This window comes from Bombina bombina, chromosome 1 (genome assembly GCF_027579735.1).
Source record: "Bombina bombina isolate aBomBom1 chromosome 1, aBomBom1.pri, whole genome shotgun sequence".
In the NCBI taxonomy this organism is placed as follows: Eukaryota; Metazoa; Chordata; class Amphibia; order Anura; family Bombinatoridae; genus Bombina; species Bombina bombina.
In genome coordinates this window covers 95,735,799-95,755,948 of record NC_069499.1, presented here as the reverse complement: position 1 = coordinate 95,755,948, position 20,150 = coordinate 95,735,799, and the positions used below count along the sequence as shown (strand labels likewise).

The window sequence follows — 20,150 nt, the reverse complement described above, 5'->3', positions numbered from 1 at the left end:
AAAAGAAAAGGCTGAGTAAACTTACTCAAACTTTCAACCAAAGGTAGCATGAAATTACTTGGGAGGCCCAGTGGGGAATATACCCCACAAGTTCCCAAATGCTTAAAAGCCACTACTTGCTCTACTGAAGAGACTGACATGGACTACAGCTAAACCCTAAAGAAAACCAGAGCAAACTTGCTCTGCTTAAAAAATAAACTCTTGATTGAAGAATCAGACACCTAACTTTACCCCTCCTTGCAAATGATACAAGAAAAGAGAATGACTGGGGATTGTGGGTAGGGGGAGTGGTATTTAACAGATTTTGCTGTGGTGCTCTTTGCCTCCTCCTGCTGGTCAGGAGTGATATTCCCGACAGTAATTAAGATGATCCATGGACTCACCGAGTCATTAGAAAGAAATAAAGTTTGTTTCAAATAAACTTGCAGCACTTAGCACAGAACTACGCCACGTTCCTTAACCAGTCAATCTACAAACCGTGGGTGGTGTTGTAGGCCTCACGTCTCAGGTACTGCCATAGGCCTCAACGGTCAAGATCTTGTTAACTGATAGAGTCCACAGAAAAGATTACACCAATTTGTGTGGGAGAGATTGCCGAAGTATTTTATGCAAATATAAATGTTGAATTCTTTCTATGTGACTGATAAATGGCAGATTTAGCAACCACTTTCACCAACTCCAAATATTACTGCCTCTCAGCACAGCTGCCCAGATACGCCCCTGAGCATGCAATTTTTAACTTACCAATTTACTATTATCAGATTTGCTTTATTCTTTTAGAATCCTTTGTTGAAGAGTTGCAATGCAACTGAGAACTAGCTGAACAGAAGGGGTGGACCAATGACAAAAGGCATATATGTGCAGCCATCAATCAGCAACTAGTTACCAGTAGTAAATTGCTGCTTTTCTAAGCCTACCTTTTCATGCTTTTCAACAAAAGTATACCAAGAGAAAGATAACAGAAGTTGGAAAGTTGTTTAAAGGGACATGAAATCCAAAGCTTTTCTTTCATGGTTCAGATAGAGCATGCAATATTAAAAAAACTTTCCAATTGACTTCTATTATCTTATTTGCTTCATTCTCTTGGTATCCTTTGTTCAACAGCAATCACATGAGAGAGCCAATAAAATTAGAGCGCCAGGGGTTTAAATACACCCAATCCAGCTCCCTTAAAGGGACACAAAAAAAACATTTTTCTCTTACGATGCAGATAGCGAATACACTTTTTAAAAAGTTTCCAATTAAACTTCTGTTATAACATTTGCTTTGTTCTCATGTTATTCTTTGTTGAAAAAATATCTAGATAGGTACTATGTAGTGCCCCAGATATGTGCACGACAGGAAATAGTGCTGCCATCTAGTGCTTGCTAATGTATAACATTGCTGCAAAACTGCTGCCGTCATTAGCGTCCGAGTGGGAAACTCTGCGACGGCTCAGAACTGTCGTTGGCACTGAAAGGGTTAAAATTGGCGGCGCTCATCCTCGACATTTCATCTCTGGAGCAAACAAGCTGTATATCTGCTGGGATCGTAAGTACAAGCCTTTCATTTCATGCCAAAATTTCACATTTTAAAACAGAATGAAATTGAAGAACTCTGCATTCGGTCCCCTGTGTTTATAAACATTCGTTTCACAAAATACATGTTCCAGTTCTTAGAAACTGTTTTAAAAGAGATACATTGCATCAAAATGGAAATCTCATTAAAAGAAATGTGAGTTCCTGGAATCGGTTATATCTTTAAATGTTTCTCTGTTAATTTGCATTACTTTAAAAAAGGAACAAAGAAAAAAAAAAAAAAAAAAAAAAAAAAAGTACTATTAACTATTTGTTTTTGCAATCCAATACCATATGTACCTTTAATTGCATATAATCTGTATAGATGTTTTACAATTTACTGGGTCAGTTCTGAACAATCAAGGGTTTCAAATATTATATAAATAATAAAAAAAAAATCCTCAAATGTTCAATATTCATTCAGTTAAAGGGATAGTAAAGTCCAAATTAAACTTTCATGATTCAGATAGGGCATGTCATTTTAAACAACTTTCTAATGTACTTTTATCAAATTTGCTTTGTTCTCTTGGTATTCTTAGTTGAAGGCTAATACTAGAGGGTGTCTACAGAAGCTTTGATACAAGGTAATTAGAGGTAAAAAGTATATTACTGTATCAGTGTTTGTTATGCAAAACTGGAGAATGGTAAAAAAAAGGGATTATCTATTTTTTTAAACCATACAATTTTGGTATTTACTATCCCTTTAATTGTCATAATGAGATCTCAAACAGAATCAAACAACTTTAAAGGGACATGCTTTAAAGGGACACTGAACCCAATTTTTTTTCGTGATTCAGCTAGAGCATGCAATTTTAAGCAACTTTCTAATTTATTCCTATTAGTTTTTACTCGTTCTCTTGCTATTTTTATTTGAAAAAGGCATCTAAGCTATTTTTGGTTTAGACACTGGACAGAACTTGTTTATTGGTCAGTTAATCCACCAATCAGCAAGAACAACCCAGGTTGTTCACCAAAAATGGGCCGGCATCTAAACTTACATTCTTGCTTTTCAAATAAAGATACCAAGAGAATGAAGAAAATTTAATAGGAGTAAATTGCATGCTCTATCTGAATCACAAAAGAAAAAAAAATTGGGTTCAGTGTCCCTTTAAATAAGGAAATTAAAGGACCTCTAAACAGTAGAATAGCATACTCAGCAAATACATAATAAAAAGACAATGCAAAATGTTTGCTTGCCTGATTACAACAACAAAAAAATCCTGGTAGGGAGAGTCCCCGACTTCATTCATTCCCAACAGTAATGAATGAAGTTGTGGAATCTCCCTGCCTTTGGAAAGAAAACGGTTTGAATTTTAAATTAGATTTTTTTCTGACAAATGTCACAGTTAATAACATTTTCCTTCCTAATGCATCATGTGATAGCCATTGACCAATCACACAATGCATACATACATATATATATATATATATATATATATATATATATATATATATATATATATATATATATATATATATATATATATATATATATATATATATATATATATATATAATGATTGTGCAAATTTAGATAATGGAAGTGAATTGGAAAGTTGCTTAAAATTGTGCGTACTTTCTTAAAGGGACAGTCTACACCAAAATGTTTCTTATTTAAAAAGATAGATAATCCCTTTATTACCCGTTTTTGCATAACCAACATAGTTAATATTAATATACGTTTTACCTCTGTTATTACCTTGTATCTAAGCCTCTGCAGTCAGCCTCCTTATCTAAGTGCTTTTGACAGACACGCAGTGTAGTCAATCAGTGAAGACTCCTAAATAACTTCACGGGAGTGAGCACAATCTATATGACACACAAGAACCAGTACTGTCTGTGAAAAACTTTCAAAATGTTCTGAGCTAAGAGGCGGTTTTCAACTATTTAAAAATCAGTTTGAGCCTAGCTAGGTTTAGCTTTTCAAAAATACCACCAAGGGAACTAAGCAAATTTGATGATAAAAGTAAATTGGAAAGTTGTATAAAATTGCATGCCCTATCTGAATCATGAAAGTTTAGTTTTGACTTTACTGTCCATTTAATCATGAAAGCTTAAAGGAACATGAAACCCAACTTTTTTCTTTCATGATTTAGATAGATCATGCAATTTTAAACAATTTTCTAATTTACTTCTAATTATCCAATTTGCTTAGTTCTCTTGATATCATTTGCTGAAAAGCATATCTAGATAGGTTCAGTAGCTGCCGATTGGTGGCTGCACATAGATACCTCGTGTGATTGGCTCATGTGCATTGCTATTTCTTCAACAAAGGATATCTAAAGAATGAAGCAAATTAGATAATAGAAGTAAATTGGAATGTTGTTTAAAATTCTATTTTCTACACGAATCATGAAAGAAAATTTTTGGGTTTAGTGTCCCTTTAAATTTTGACTCGACTGTCCCTTAAAACACTGCAGTGAACAGTTTTCCCTGCTTCGAACATAAAATAATGCATTTATATTCCAGGGAGGCTGAAATGCCTCAATCATATTAAAGTACAGGGAAATTTACCTAAGCATGGCCATAGTAAAAGATCAGGACTAGTGTTTCACCAGGATTTTCAATAGGTGTATTTGTAAATAAATTTAAACAGTGTAACATTACGTAATTGTCGACATATGCTATGAATGCAAAAATGTCCCTTGAAATAAAATTGGTTACTTCAGATTAATTTTTTCCAACAAATAATGTATTGAAACAAATCTCATATTTCTGAGCAGCAACCAGTGCTAATTTTTTTTTTTTTTACACGGTTTGTCAATTATTTTTATGAGAATCAAAATAAAAGCTATTGTTACAGTAATGAGAATTTGCAATGTGCATTAACGTATTTTCAGAATTATGCAAAAATTTAATTTTTCCATCATTCAAAATAATGTGTTTCACAGTAGTACATGCATCATGTCATATACATGATACCTTGCTGGACGTATAGCAATCTGCTATACCTCAGGCTGCCATATTGTCTGGAACTGCCATTTAAAAAATAAAAAAAACACAACCAAAAGTGTCTCAGTCACAGAAACCTGCATCTAATTACACTACAAAATGTGTCCAATATGGTTGCTGAACTCCATTGTAAGCAATGGGGCGAACAGTGACAGAAAAGGGATCTACATTTGTTATGGTAATGATTTTTCATCATATGGATGGCCAAATGTTTCTGGCTCCTAAATTTAGGGGGTGCTCCCAAGTTTAAACAAATTTGTCGCATTCTGAATTACAAATTACAGAGTTGAAGCAAAGATAAAAGCTTTTACAAGTGTTTCCTATGAAAGTTTATGGCGTTTATGCAGAGAGGAAAAAAAAAAACTTGCATAAGTGGAAGTAGAACCTTTCATCATACAAAGACACAAGCTATTATATGTTTACCACACATCTTTCTTACATTTCTGTTGGTGTACAATACCTGTCCATACATGTTAATTATTGGTCAAGTTAATTTGTTGCATTTATTTTTTAAACAAGTAAAATTCCTGCACAGCCTGACCTGTATAGACGTGTGTCCTAGCACTGTTTGGATGCACTCACATGGCAGTATGATTCTGCTTTTACTCTACATTCTGCACAAACTTCAAGCCTTTTGTTGCTCCCTGTCAGATTTATTTTCACCATCACTGGATCACTTTTCTGCTCATTTTATACTCCTTAATAACTAAGAAAGCTACCATGTACATCTCATCGCCATCTTGTTTTCTCTGCTATAAACTCGAGGAACTCTATTCAAAAAGCTGAATGCTCTCATTAAAATCTAGACTAAGAAACATTTATACTTTAGATGGTTGCCCCACTTCTTATGAGCATTCTGGAATAAAACTGCCAATCATTCTAATCCAAAAAGGCTACTCCTAGAAATGTTAACACTTCTGAAATGGGCAGCCTCTACATCATCAGTGGTGAATCTATAGATGTGCTGTTACATGTCCTTATATTTTAATCAATTAAGAGGCTAAAAAAATACTAATTTAGGCAAAATATAAAATTGATAAAGAAAAACGTTCACCAATGGAATCCAAGTTTAAATAATATTTAGGAATATGTTATATTTAGCAACCAAATGTTTTTTAGATAATTCACCAATATAAAGCCTACATTTTATATCAATTTATAGACCTGTTGCTTGTGAAAGTATACAGCATATACATTTAATATATGTAGAAAAAAAATGGAAATCATACCTTGTGCAAGCATGTTAAATTCTAGGAACAGTGCTATATGATAAAGTTCCATAGCTTCTTCAGCACGACTCATGTTTGGCTTTCCTGCTACCAAAGCCTGAACTTCACTCAGGCTTCCAACAGATGGGCTGCAGTGCAAAACATAGGAAAGGTCCACTATATCTGTATACATACAATGCAAAATTACTTTTGCATATTTTTTTGGTATTATAGATTCATCCAAAATTATTCGAGTTGGAGTCCTTAAAGTACGGTCAGTGATCTCTTCTCCTGTTCGAATCCGCCTTTGTAGCAAATTACGAAAGAATGGAGAGCGAGCTGACAGAACAGCTTTGTGAGCTCGGAGCTCTTCATCTAAACAGCTCTGAGTTCCATATGTTTCAACCAACTCGGTGTCGGCGGAAAAGCTTAGGACCGCATCATAATAGCACATGTAATCAAACAGTCCACGCATATCTACATCCAGGGAATTTGGTGTACCGAATTCTTCACTTAATTGCACAAGAATATCAACATTTTGGAACCTTGAATCCTCTATTCCAAATTCTCCTGTGTAAAGGTAGTGTAGTAATGCAGAAAACATAGGCATGTCTATGCCAGCAGTATTGATGTCCATGATTATCTCCGCGCCATACTCTGGAGAGGATGAAAGCAACTTCTTGAAAAATGGGCATCTTGCTGCCAATATGGCACGATGGACAGGAAAGCACGTTTCCTGAAATATTAAGTCAACATCTGTACAGTATTTATATTCATAAAGATCAGCCATATCTTTCTGCAAAGTCCTGGCCTCTGGTCTTGCCACATTTGCCTGCAACGATAGCTCTTTTAAGGCTGCTGTGCCCTCATATTCCTCCACTAGTGCATTAACATCTCTAACATCCCACCCAGAAAGCAGTTCTCGCATTTGCTTGGCATGATCAGCAGAACGGCTTGATTTCCGACGCTTAATGAACTTTTTTTTCAGAGTAGCAAGGCCAGAGGTTTTCTTTTTTTTGTCTTGTGGTTTTTCATGACCATGTTCAAGGCTGTATAACTTTGATTCATAGCCATATCCTTGGTGGGAATAGGACGACGTTCCTGAAATTAGAGACAGAAATGTGTGAGGACTTGAAAACGGTATTTGCCAACAAACTACCAAGTACATTTTGAATAGGATTTAATTCTTAAACAAAGCTGATTTCAATTTGATAAACACACATGCTATAAACATATTTATCCCTGCATAATTGTTTTAGTTCCAGTTCTGTTATATAATAGTTCTCAAATTACTGTTTGCTATGTAAAACTATGCGTCTTTCAACATTACAAGAAATCAGAGATCATTAACTTTCGCTTTTAGGTGAAACTTAAACTTATAAAAAAGGAGTGGTGAAAACCTTCTGCTCTATACCCAGGGTCCTAAAAATAAGGTTTTTATAAGGAAGCCTAATTAAATCATAAGACTGGTGGCATGTGCTTTACTATAAGCAGAATCATTCAGATATGGGCTAGGTAGAGACTATAATCAGTATAGTGGCAACCATTTATTTTACTACCATTTGTTTTTAGTAATGTTAAAAAACAAACAAAAAGAACTTGGGGTCGGCTGGAGAAAAAGGGTTTAATTTAAAATGTGCATTGGTTTAGTTGACTCTTTTCAATGCAGTCATCCTACATGAAATAATCCCTCCAATATCCCTTTAAAATAATTAAAGTAAGATTTATTCTCTTGCCCAGTACCCATGTCAGCACTTTTTACTGGCTGAATAACCTTTGTTAACCGCTTGCCTAAGGAAGTTGGAAAGCAGTATGTCTGAAAAGATTAACACACATTTGTGAGTCACTATTCAAAGTTGAGGGCTAAGTACAACATTTATATAAATTAGAGGAACATAGTAATAACAAAGTTCTTTTAAAAAGTATTTAAAGGGACACTGAAGACAAAATAAACTTTTATGATTCAGAAAGGACATGCAATGTTAAGTTTCCAATTTACTTTCATTATGACATTTTGCAGTCTTTTTATACACACACTTTCCGAGGCACCAGCTCCTTCTGAGCATGTGCATAAACTCACAGGGTATACGTATATTAATCTGTGATTGGCTGATAACTGTCACAGGGGCCTGGAAAATAGGAGAAAAAATAAAAATAAAATTTGCCAGAAAAAAATAAAAAAAAATACTGCTTATTTGAAATTCAGAGTAAGGGTTAATGCATTGTATTTTTTTTTTTTTATTAAGCACTTGTCAATTTTGCAAGTCTGTATTTAGTGGTCCTTTATTTTAACTTGCGCAAGTATACACCCATACCAGTGTGTGTGTTTATTATATCTTTTCATGCGACAACACTGAAGAAATGACACTTTGCTACAATGTAAAGTAGTGAGTGTACAGCCTGTATAACAGTGTAAACTTGCTGTCCCCTCAAAATAATTTGCACAGCTATTAATGTCTAAACCATTGGCAACAAGAGTGAGTAAACCCCTAAGTGGAAATTTCCAAATTGGGCCCAATTAGCCATTTTCCCTCCCCGGTGTCATGTGACTCGTTAGCGTTACAAGGTCTCAGGTGTGAATGGGGAGCAGGTGTGTTAAATTTGGTGTTATCGCTCTCACACTCTCTCATACTGGTCACTGGAAGTTCAACATGGCACCTCATGGCAAAGAACTGAGGATCTGAAAAAAAATTTGCTCTACAAAAAGATGGCCTAGGCTATAAGAAGATTGCCAAGACCCTGAAACTGAGCTGCAGTGCGGTGGGCAAGACCATACAGCAGTTTCACAGGAAAGGTTCCACTCAGGCCTCGCCATGGTTGACCAAAGAAGTTGAGTGCACATGCTCAGCATCATATCCAGAGGTTGTCTTTAGGAAATAGACGTATGAGTGCTGCCAGCATTGCTGCAGAGGTTGAAGGGGTGGGGGGTGAGCCTGCCAGTGCTCAGACCATACGCCGCACACTACATCAAATTGGTCTGCATGGCTGTCGTCCCAGAAGGAAGCCTCTGCTAAAGATGATGCACAAGAAAGCCTGCAAACAGTTTGCTGAAGGCAAGCAGACTAAGGACATGGATATCTGGAACCATGTCCTGTGGTCCGATGAGACCAAGATAAACTTATTTGGTTCAGATGGTGTCAAGCGTGTGTGGCGGCAACCAGACGAGGAGTGCAAAGACAAGCGTGTCTTGCCTAAATTTAAGCATGGTGGTGGGAGTGTCATGGTCTGGGCCTGCATGAGTGGGATATCTCAGTACAGCCTGTACTGCAACTTTAACCCGGGTTACCAGTATCTTTGTATATCCCAAGGTAAGGGATAACTTGTGCCCTACCAGTTTATTGGAACAACGGATACATCTACAGCAGTTAAATCTGCTCTTGCAGCAAGTTCTCATCAGCACACAGCAATCAGCTGTTTTCTTTCTCACGCTGCTGGAACGACAACCCATTACCTGAGAAGAGCGGAAGTTTGTGACGTCAGACGCCGACTCACATGTGCAGAGGTCTGTACACTGCAACTTTCCAGGAACGGCAGTCACTGCAGCCGAGGTCCAAGCTTTGACCGTAAGATTCCCTTTCCTCGGTAACACCCTCCAAGTACCCTCTTGACTCACGGTACAGTACATTGTATCTGTTTGTGGCACCAATTTGTTACGAACTCAAGCCGTAATGCTACAATATTGATGCTCATTTGCACACGGCCATCTACACTGTGATTATATTTCTGGACTTGGTGCCTGTTTTTATTAATAATCCTTGCTTTTATGAATAGTATCAATATTATGCCATACATTTAAGATTGATTGTTTTTTAACATTTGTTTTTTAACATTTATTTACATCCTACTTATTGTTAGCTGCTATTTGCAAATATTTGCACAGACTATTATTTCTTATACAAGGGAGACGTCCCTACCGCTAATTTCTATATATTTTTGATGTAATTTGTCTATTTCATTTAATAAATGTAAATATCCTTTAATGTGGTGTGTATACTTTTAGCTTGTTAGCGCACTTTCTCTATCTTGAGGCTTAGGCTTCGTTACTGGTCATATATTTGTGTCTGATACAAGCAGAGATTGTATCTTTAGAGTAAGTGTTTAGCAATACCATCCTTAGCGCGCACCAATCCACTTTTTTAGATCTATCAGTTCATTGAGGGAACCCTGAATGCCAACATGTACTGTGACATGCTTAAGCAGAGCATGATCCCCCTCCTTTTGGAGACTGGGCCGCAGGGCAGTATTCCAACATAATGACTCCAAACACACCTCCAAGACGACCAGCCTTGCTAAAGAAGCTGAAGGTGATGGACTGGCCAAGCATGTCTCCAGACCTAACCCCTATTGAGCATCTGAGGGGCATCCTCAAACGGAAGGTGGGAGACCGCAAGTTCAAACATTCACCAGCTCTGTGATGTCATCACGGAGGAGTGGAAGAGGACTCCAGTGGCAACCTGTGAAGCTCTGGTGAACTCCATGACCAAGAGGGTTAAGGCAGTGCTGGAAATTAATAGTGGCCACACAAAATATTGACACTTTGGGCTCAATTTGGACATTTCCACTTAGGGGTGTACTCACTTTTGTTGCCAACGGTTTAGACATTAATGGTTATGTTGAGATATTTTGAGGGGACAGCAAATTTACACTTATACAGGCTGTACACTCACTATATATATATAACCTTTCCAGAAGATCTCCTCCCAACCAAAATAAGGAGAAATCCTCTGTCAGCAACTACTTGCTAAATGCAGCTATACACACACTATTTAAAAGTAAAATAGCGAGGCAGAGCTAGCCAGCAACAGGAGCATCTTGGTGCAGCTCCGTATATAATCTGCTAAATTTAAGGTATATAACTATATACCAAGAGCAAAGTGCCCGATCTACAATCCCTGGGCACCAGCTGACCTAGTGGGAACCTTTTAAAATTAAAAGGCTTTGAGTGGACGCACTGAGGACCGGAATACCAGAACGACAGCAGGAAAGACTGCGGCTGCATCCTACTCCGGACCTCGAGGCCGACCTAAAGGGGGAAAAAGGAAATCTTAGAGCCAATCCTCGGTCCACACAATCCCAGAGACCTCAGCAACAGAACTGTGGTAAGGAGCCACTGACTTTACTACCCTAAACAGAGGAGAAGGGAACCAGCAGCCCTGCATCAAGTGAGCCCGGTGGTAATTTATTAAAGAATAATTTGAGGTAGGACGCAGTGCTTTCAGACCAGGGTAACATCTGGAGACTGATCTGAGACGCTGCAATTGCTAAAGAGTGCACAGCCTGAGCTACATAGTGCCCTTAGAGAGAAGGGTAAGTGGCGGGAAAGTCGCCATTTTAAGCATAAACCACTACACAGCAACAAATTTTGAAATGGCCCTTGCTTTGTTTCTATAAGAGGGATTATAGATATCAAATCAGCGAGAAATTTGAGTCCCTCCCCAAAAAAAAAAAAAAAAAAAAAAAACTTACATTTCTGAAAGCCTTTACACCACCCCTCCATACTTAAGTGCAAATGTTTTCCGGCTCCTGGAACTTTAATTAATAATAGAGATATAGCTCTCTCCCCTCCCTTTTCCCGCCATCCAGTGTGTTGGCGGGTCATATCCTCAATTCCCTGTACCGTTATCGTCCTGTGAGGACAAGATCCCCGGGGAGAGAGACTATATGGATGGCCAGGCTTAACTGATTCATAATACCTGAAGGGGTTTACGCTACAGTTAGGAGACTTTCTATACTCTGTTTTCTCCCTTCCCAGTCCTGCAGTGTCTCTTTGGGCCTGGGATACAGAGTGAGATCTGCCAAGTAAGTTCAAGAACTGGCACCCTGTTGGTATCAACTTTCCTATATGCTACAATCTACTGAGTCTACGGACATGAGGCCGAGCTAGAATTATACTTCATCAGGGAACTGAGTGGGAATCCTTCCCTATGTACCTACTATAATTCTCTCCAAACTTGTGGTCTCCCAGTGCCCTGATTTCCAATCCCAGCTATATATATATATATATATATATATATATATATATATATATATATATATATATATATATATATATATATATATATATATATATATATATATCATCCCCTAAAAGTACCCCCCACATTGGCAACTGGAGTCTCTTCGAATGGTAAACTCCTGCTACAGATAAAGCAAATGTTCAAAGAAGAGATGAGGGCTGCTCTTTCTGAATTAAAGCAAGACATATCAGAAATTGGAGATAGAACTGCAGCTTTAGAAGATAAAGTGGATGACATTACAGATGAGATACCCAATCTTCACACAACCATACAATCGCAGCAAGAAAAGATACAAAAGCTGGAAGATTCTCTAGAAGACCTGGAAAACAGATCCAGGAGATCAAATATTAGAATTCGTAATTTACCTGAATCTTACAACAATCTGCCGGACACACTACTGAAGCTATTTCAACAATTAGTGCCAAGCACAGATTCCTCACTATTCCTTATGGACAGAGCACACAGGGAACTGGCCAAACCAGCTATCCCAACAGCCGCAAGGGATGCGATTGCCAAGGTCCATTACTATCATGTCAAGGATCAAATTATGCAGGCAGTGCGTAATGTATCCAGAATCACCTTTGAAGGTCATACCCTTCAACTGTTTACAGATCTCACCAACAACCCCCAGGAGCAGAAGGGAACTTAAACCTATTGTCTTGGTCTTGATCAAGCCACAGATCAAATATAGATGGGGTTTCCCATTTAAGCTTGTCTTCATGTATGAGAGGAATTCATATTCTTGTTCGTCTCTCTCCGAGGGGCAAGCCATCTTAGGAAAACTGAATCTGGAAAAAACTCCTGTGGAAGGGTCTTCATCTCCAAAACCACAACGTAAAGCAACAACAAAAGAATGGACACCAGTGAGCAGAAACGTCAAGAACGCAAAGCCCACACAAGACCAGGAAAGCTCCACTTGAAGATACCTTATGCTGATCCTACAATTGTGGGGATGACACTATAGGGTAGTATGTGTTGTTAAACACCCTTAAGTTAACTAGTTCAGTTTGGAGACTTACATGGTTCTTTTTGATTACCCCCCTCCATAACCCCTTTCCCTCACCCCCCCCCCCCCCCCCCCCCACTGAGTCCGCTAGAAGTTTTAATAAATAACTTCACTACTTTAAGGGAGACAATAGGTCATCCATTCTTTTAGAGTTAACGAACCCACATACCGGGCTGCAAATGTTTTTGGTTTTATATCTAGTTCTAAAGTTTTAGGTTTTTGTTGGCAATGTTTATTATTCTTTCCTCAACAAGTCACACTTCAGACAACAACTGGGTTTTAGGTACCATCTGTATTTACACTACCATCAAGGTATAATTTCTGTTCATTCTGTCTCTAAGAATTGTTACAATGATGCTAGTAGAAGTGTTCAGCAATGTCAATATGTCAAACGCAAGCCCCAGTCGAAACACACCTATGACACTTAATGTAATCACACAAAATGTTAGGGGTCTCCACTCTAACGTTAAAAGGCGTAAGGCCATGAGTATGTATAAATCCCTGAAGGCACATATCATATTCATGCAGGAAACGCATTTCACAAAATCTTTAACCCCTAAATACTGGGACAGAGCGCACCCTTTACAGTTTCATGCCACTAGCCTAAAAAAGAAGTGCGAGTCTTGTCCTTTCAAGGAACTTGCGGACAAACCTTTATCTAAACCATCCTGAAGAAACTGTAAAATTCTCGGAATTCTAAAAGAATGCCAGGAAAAATGATGAGAAAGACACAAAGAAATATAAGTCTTCCAGACTCGATAATATATCTCTCTAGATACAGATTTACGAGCCTGTAACATAGTATTAATCACCGAATCAGAGAAACCTCTTTGACCAAGAATCAAGCGTTCAATCTCCATACCTTTAAATTTAAGGATTTGAGATCCTGATGGAAGAAAGGACCTTGTGACAGAAGGTCTGGTCTTAACGGAAGAGTCCACGGCTGGCAAGAGGCCATCCGGACAAGATCCGCATACCAAAACCTGTGAGGCCATGCTGGAGCTACCAGCAGAACAAACTAGCATTCCTTCAGAATCTTGGAGATTACTCTTGGAAGAAGAACTAGAGGCGGAAAGATATAGGCAGGATGATACTTCCAAGGAAGTGATAATGCATCCACTGCCTCCGCCTGAGGATCCCGGGATCTGGACAGATACCTGGGAAGTTTCTTGTTTAGATGAGAAGCCATCAGATCTATTTCTGGGAGTTCCCACATTTGAACAATCTGAAGAAATACCTCTGGGTGAAGAGACCATTCGCCCGGATGCAACGTTTGGCGACTGAGATAATCCGCTTCCCAATTGTCTATACCTGGGATATGAACCGCAGAGATTAGACAGGAGCTGGATTCCGCCCAAACCAGAATTCGAGATACTTCTTTCATAGCCAGAGGACTGTGAGTCCCTCCTTGATGATTGATGTATGCCACAGTTGTGACATTGTCTGAAAACAAATGAACGACTCTCTCTTCAGAAGAGGCCAAGACTGAAGAGCTCTGAAAATTGCACGGAGTTCCAAAATATCGATCGGTAATCTCACTTCCTGAGATGCCCAAACCCCTTGTGCCGTCAGAGACCCCCACACAGCTCCCCAACCTGTAAGACTTGCATCTGTTGAGATTATAGTCCAGGTCGGAAGAACAAAAGAAGCCCGATGGTGATCTGTCCACCACGTTAGAGAATGTCGGACAATCGGTTTTAAAGATATTAATTGAGATATCTTTGTGTAATCCCTGCACCATTGGTTCAGCATACAGAGCTGAAGAGGTCGCATGTGAAAACGAGCAAAGGGGATCATGTCCGATGCAGCAGTCATAAGACCTAGAATTTCCATGCATAAGGCTACCGAAGGGAATGATTGTGACTGAAGGTTTCGACAAGCTGAAATCAATTTTAGACGTCTCTTGTCTGTCAAAGATAGAGTCATGGACACTGAATCTATCTGGAACCCTAAAAAGGTTACCTTTGTCTGAGGAATCAATGAACTTTTTAGTGAATTGATCCTCCAACCATGATCTTGAAGAAACAACACAAGTCGATTCGTATGAGATTCTGCTAAATGTGAAGACTGAGCAAGTACCAAGATATCGTCCAAATAAGGAAATACCACAATACCCTGTTCTCTGATTACAGACAGAAGGGCACCGAGAACCTTTGTAAAAATTCTTGGAGCTGTAGCTAGGCCAAACGGCAGAGCCACAAACTGGTAATGCTTGTCCAGAAAAGAGAATCTCAGGAACTGATAGTGAGCTGGATGAATCGGAATATGCAGATATGCATCCTGTAAATCTATTGTAGACATATAATGCCCTTGCTGAACAAAAGGCAATATAGTCCTTACAGTTACCATTTTGAATGTTGGTATCCTTACATAACGATTCAATATTTTTAGATCCAGAACTGGTCTGAAGGAATTCTCCTTCTTGGGTACAATGAAGAGATTTGAATAAAACCCCAGCCCCTGTTCCAAAACTGGAACTGGTATAATTACTCCAGCCAACTCTAGATCTGAAACACATTTCAGAAATGCTTGAGCTTTCACTGGGTTTACTGGGACACGGGAAAGAAAAAATCTCTTTGCAGGAGGTCTTATCTTGAAACCAATTCTGTACCCTTCTGAAACAATGTTCTGAATCCAAAGATTGTGAACAGAATTGATCCAAATTTCTTTGAAAAAACATAATCTGCCCCCTACCAGCTGAGCTGGAATGAGGGCCGCACCTTCATGTGGACTTAGAAGCTGGCTTTGCTTTTCTAGAAGGCTTGGATTTATTCCAGACTGGAGATGGTTTCCAAACTGAAACTGCTCCTGAGGATGAAGGATCAGGCTTTTGTTCTTTGTTGAAACGAAAACGATTATTAGCCCTGTTTTTACCTTTAGATTTTTTATCCTGTGGTAAAAAAGTTCCTTTCCCACCAGTAACAGTTGAGATAATAGAATCCAACTGAGAACCAAATAATTTATTACCCTGGAAAGAAAGGGAAAGTAGAGTTGATTTAGAAGACATATCAGCATTCCAAGTTTTAAGCCATAAAGCTCTTCTAGCTAAAATAGCTAGAGACATAAACCTGACATCAAATCTGATAATATCAAAAATGGCATCACAGATAAAATTATTAGCATGTTGAAGAAGAAGAATAATATTATGAGAATCATGATCTGTTACTTGTTGCGCTAAAGTTTCCAACCAAAAAGTTGAAGCTGCAGCAACATCAGCCAATGATATAGCAGGTCTAAGAAGATTACCTGAACACAGATAAGCTTTTCTTAGAAAGGATTCAATTTTCCTATCTAAAGGATCCTTAAAGGAAGTACCATCTGCCATAGGAATAGTAGTACGTTTAGCAAGGGTAGAAATAGCCCCATCAACTTTAGGGATTTTGTCCCAAAACTCTAATCTGTCGGACGGTACAGGATATAATTGCTTAAAACGTTTAGAAGGAGTAAATGAATTACCCAAATTATTCCATTCTCTGGAAATTACTTCAGAAATAGCACCAGGAACAGGAAAAACTTCTGGAATAACCACAGGAGATCTAAAGACCTTGTCTAAACGTTTAGATTTAGTATCAAGAGGACCAGAATCCTCAATTTCTAATGCAATTAGGACTTCTTTAAGTAAAGAACGGATAAATTCCATTTTAAATAAATATGACGATTTATCAGCATCAACCTCTGAGACAGAATCCTCTGTATCAGAAGAATCATTAGAATCAGAATGATGATGTTCATTTAAAAATTCATCTGTATAAAGAGAAGTTTTAAAAGACTTTTTATGTTTACCAGAAGGAGAGATAACAGACATAGCCTTCTTAATGGATTCAGAAACAAAACCTCTTATGCTATCAGGAACACTCTGAACATTAGATGTTGATGGAACTGCAACAGGTAATGGTACTTTACTAAAGGAAATATTTTCTGCATTAACAAGTTTGTCATGACATGTAATACAAACAGCTGGAGGAACAACTACCAAAAGTTTACAGCAGATACACTTAGCTTTGGTAGTTCCAGCACCAGGCAACGATTTTCCAGTAGTATCTTCTGACTCAGTTGCAACGTGGGACAGCTTGCAATATGTAATAGAAAAAACATATAAAGCAAAATTGATCAAATTCCTTAAATGACAGTTTCAGGAATGGGAAAAAATGCCAGTGAACAAGCTTCTAGCAACCAGAAGCAACAAATAATGAGACTTAAATAAAGTGGAGACAAATTTGACGCCCACAATATTTGGCGCCTAAATGCCATTAGCGCCAAAAATGACGCCACATCCGGAACGCCGACATTTTTGGCGCGAAAAACGTCAAAAATGAAGCAACTTCCGGCGACACGTATGACGCCGGAAATGGAAAAAAAAAATTCGCGCCAAGAAAGTCCGCGCCAAGAATGACGCAATAAAATGAAGCATTTTCAGCCCCCGCGAGCCTAACAGCCCACAGGGAAAAGTCAAATTTAAGGTAAGATAAAAATGATATATTCAAATGCATTATCCCAAATATGAAACTGACTGTCTGAAATAAGGAAATGTTGAACATCCTGAGTCAAGGCAAATAAATGTTTGAACACATATATTTAGAACTTTATAAAAAAGTGCCCAACCATAGCTTAAGAGTGTCACAGAAAATAAGCCTTACTTACCCCAGGACACTCATCTACATGTTGTAGAAAGCCAAACCAGTACTGAAATGAGAATCAGCAGAGGTAATGGTATATATAAGAGTATATCGTCGATCTGAAAAGGGAGGTAAGAGATGAATCTCTACGACCGATAACAGAGAACCCATGAAATAGACCCCGTAGAAGGAGATCATTGAATTCAAACAGGCAATACTCTCCTCACATCCCTCTGACATTCACTGCACGCTGAGAGGAAAACCGGGCTCCAACCAGGTGGAGAGTTCACAATGGCAAAGGAAGGGACTATACTTTTTACTCCACAACCCATAAGGTTTACTCAAGAATCGACCACATTCTGGTATGTCAGATCTTGGCGCCATTAATTATAAAGTCAGACATAGTAGTTAGTACCTGGTCAGATCATAATATAGTTTTAACCACACTCTCATGCATGATAGATCCGCTAAGAAATGAAAGCTGGACCTTGAACCCCACCCTATTTAAGGACAAAATATTTTTAGAGTCTTTGAGAAAAGAAATCCGCAATTTCCTTAAATCAAGCCACCATTCAGTAGAAAACTCTTCCTATGTGTGGGGGGCACTAAAAGCTTTCACACGAGGAATATTGAGAATCTAGCTCTAAATTAAAATCAGCGCAAATCCTTAGAGAGACTAGGAGAAGAAATTGAGCAGTTACATTCTCAACACTGCGCCACTCAAAGTAATGCAACACTTAAAAATTTAAATTCTAAAAGAGCGGAGCTCGATAGATTGTTGTCCCAGGAAGCAACCAGATCACTTAAAATTATTGATACACAGTATTTTATTTATGCCAATAAGCCTGACAAAATGTTAGCCAATAAGTTGAAAGACTTAACGAGGCTCACGACAATCCCTCAGCTGCAGAAACCAGATGGTTCCACTTCTAATCACCCTCAGATTATAGCAGACACATTTGCCTCATACTATCAGACACTGTACGCCCTCCCTCGAAAGTATAGTACTCTCACACACATAGCTAACTCTCAGGATTTTTTGAATCAAGGCAATTTGCCTAAGCTCGACACTGTTGACTTGGATAGTCTGAACGCTCCAATCACACTAAGCGAGATTATACAGACGATCAAGCATCTAAAAGCTAACAAAGCACCTAGCCCGGATGGATATACTCGTGCTTTTTGCAAGCTGTTCTTAGACGAACTAGGTCCCTTACTGGTAAGCACTTTCAACCATATGCTGGAGGGGGGTCACGCAAAAACAAACATTGCAAAAATTGTCCTATTTCCTTAATTAATCAAGATATTAAAATTTTCACTAAAATTCTAGCCTCTAGACTTAAACTAATGCTCAAACTCATCCATTCGAACCAGGTGGGGTTTATAACAAATAGGGAGGCCCCAGACAATATTAGAAAAGTGATAGATTTAATTAATTTTGCATCGGTTAACGGGGTACCTTCTCTGTTCCTCTCCTTGGATGCGGAGAAGGCATTCGACGTATATATTGGGACTATTTAGACAGGATACTAGTCACGATGGGCATAACGGGCAACTTCAGAAAGGCAATTTCCACTATCTACTCTCATCCGTCTGCCTTTGTTAAAATAGCAGGATATAAATCAAAGCCCATAAAAAAATCGCAAATGGTACTAGACAGGGATGCCCTCTCTCCCCACTGCTCTTTGCATCGAACCCCTAACTGCCAATATACGTCAAAATGTAGACATAGCAGGGATAAATGTAAATTCTAAAGAATACAAAATGAGTCTCCTTGCAGACGATGTCCTCCTCTCGATTACTAAACCCCGTATCTCCCTTCCAGTAGTATATTCCACTATAGCTAAGTTTGCCGAGATCTCGAGCTACAAAATTAATGATAAATGGGGAGTACCACTTACCTAGAACAGATCTATTTAGCCAAGCAGAGAGTATACGGCACTATCACTAGGTTATATGCCATTTTTAATTCTTCAATAATTGCAAGTAGGCTTCCCTTTATGCAAAAGTGGGAAGAGGAGTTCAATTTTGTTTGTTCACTTGAAAAATGGAACACTATTTTGTATAAGGAGTCTTCCTTTTCAGTATGTGCTCATCTTAAAGAGAACTACATGAAAACAGCATTCCGATGGTACTTTCACCCCTCGAGACTTCATAACTCTGAGTCGGGTGGAGGGAAGTGTTTGAGAGGGTGTGACGAGAAAGGCACATATTCACATATGAAGTGGGATTGCCCGCAGGTCTGTAATATTTGGTTACAAACATTCAATCTACAAAGCGATATTTTTGGAAGCCCCGTAAGGGTGACTCCTACCCAAGCCCTTCTACATGAACCTCTGCCTGGGTTCAATTTAACACAAAATAAATTTATTTTTACTATCTTCACAATAGTTAGACTAACCATAGCCCAGTTTTGGAAATCAGCGATCCCCACCTTTCAGCTTATTAAAAATAAAATTGAATACTACTACCAAATGAGTAGTAATGCAGCAAACTTGCTGGATACCAAAGAGCAGTTTGTTTCCATCTGGGAACCATGGATCATGTATTCAGAGGCCAGACCTGAGGGACAACCCGACCCATAAGCCCCATTACCCAATATATTTAAATATAAATCACTTCAGGGTATTGGCTGAAGGGGGATGACCCCCAAGGCAGAACATATAGTGATGTGAGATGTCATCTCAGAAAATGCAGCATGTCTGCAGAAAGAACAGGACACATGCAGGAACTGTTAGCGCTTGAACTTTGTAGTGCTACTCCACATTAGACAGTTCTCTTCAAACAGAGCTGTG

General features: G+C 38.5%; 1 protein-coding gene across 1 annotated transcript in view; it reads right to left on the bottom strand.

Annotated features, from left to right (window-relative positions):
• Window positions 1-20,150, bottom strand: part of BTBD7 (BTB domain containing 7) — a 388,408-nt gene that overhangs the window by 306,369 nt on the left and 61,889 nt on the right. The window contains exon 3 of the mRNA XM_053710123.1: window positions 5,738-6,817. Coding sequence (XP_053566098.1) covers window positions 5,738-6,817 — 1,080 coding nt within the window. The remainder of the gene's footprint in view (window positions 1-5,737; window positions 6,818-20,150) is intronic.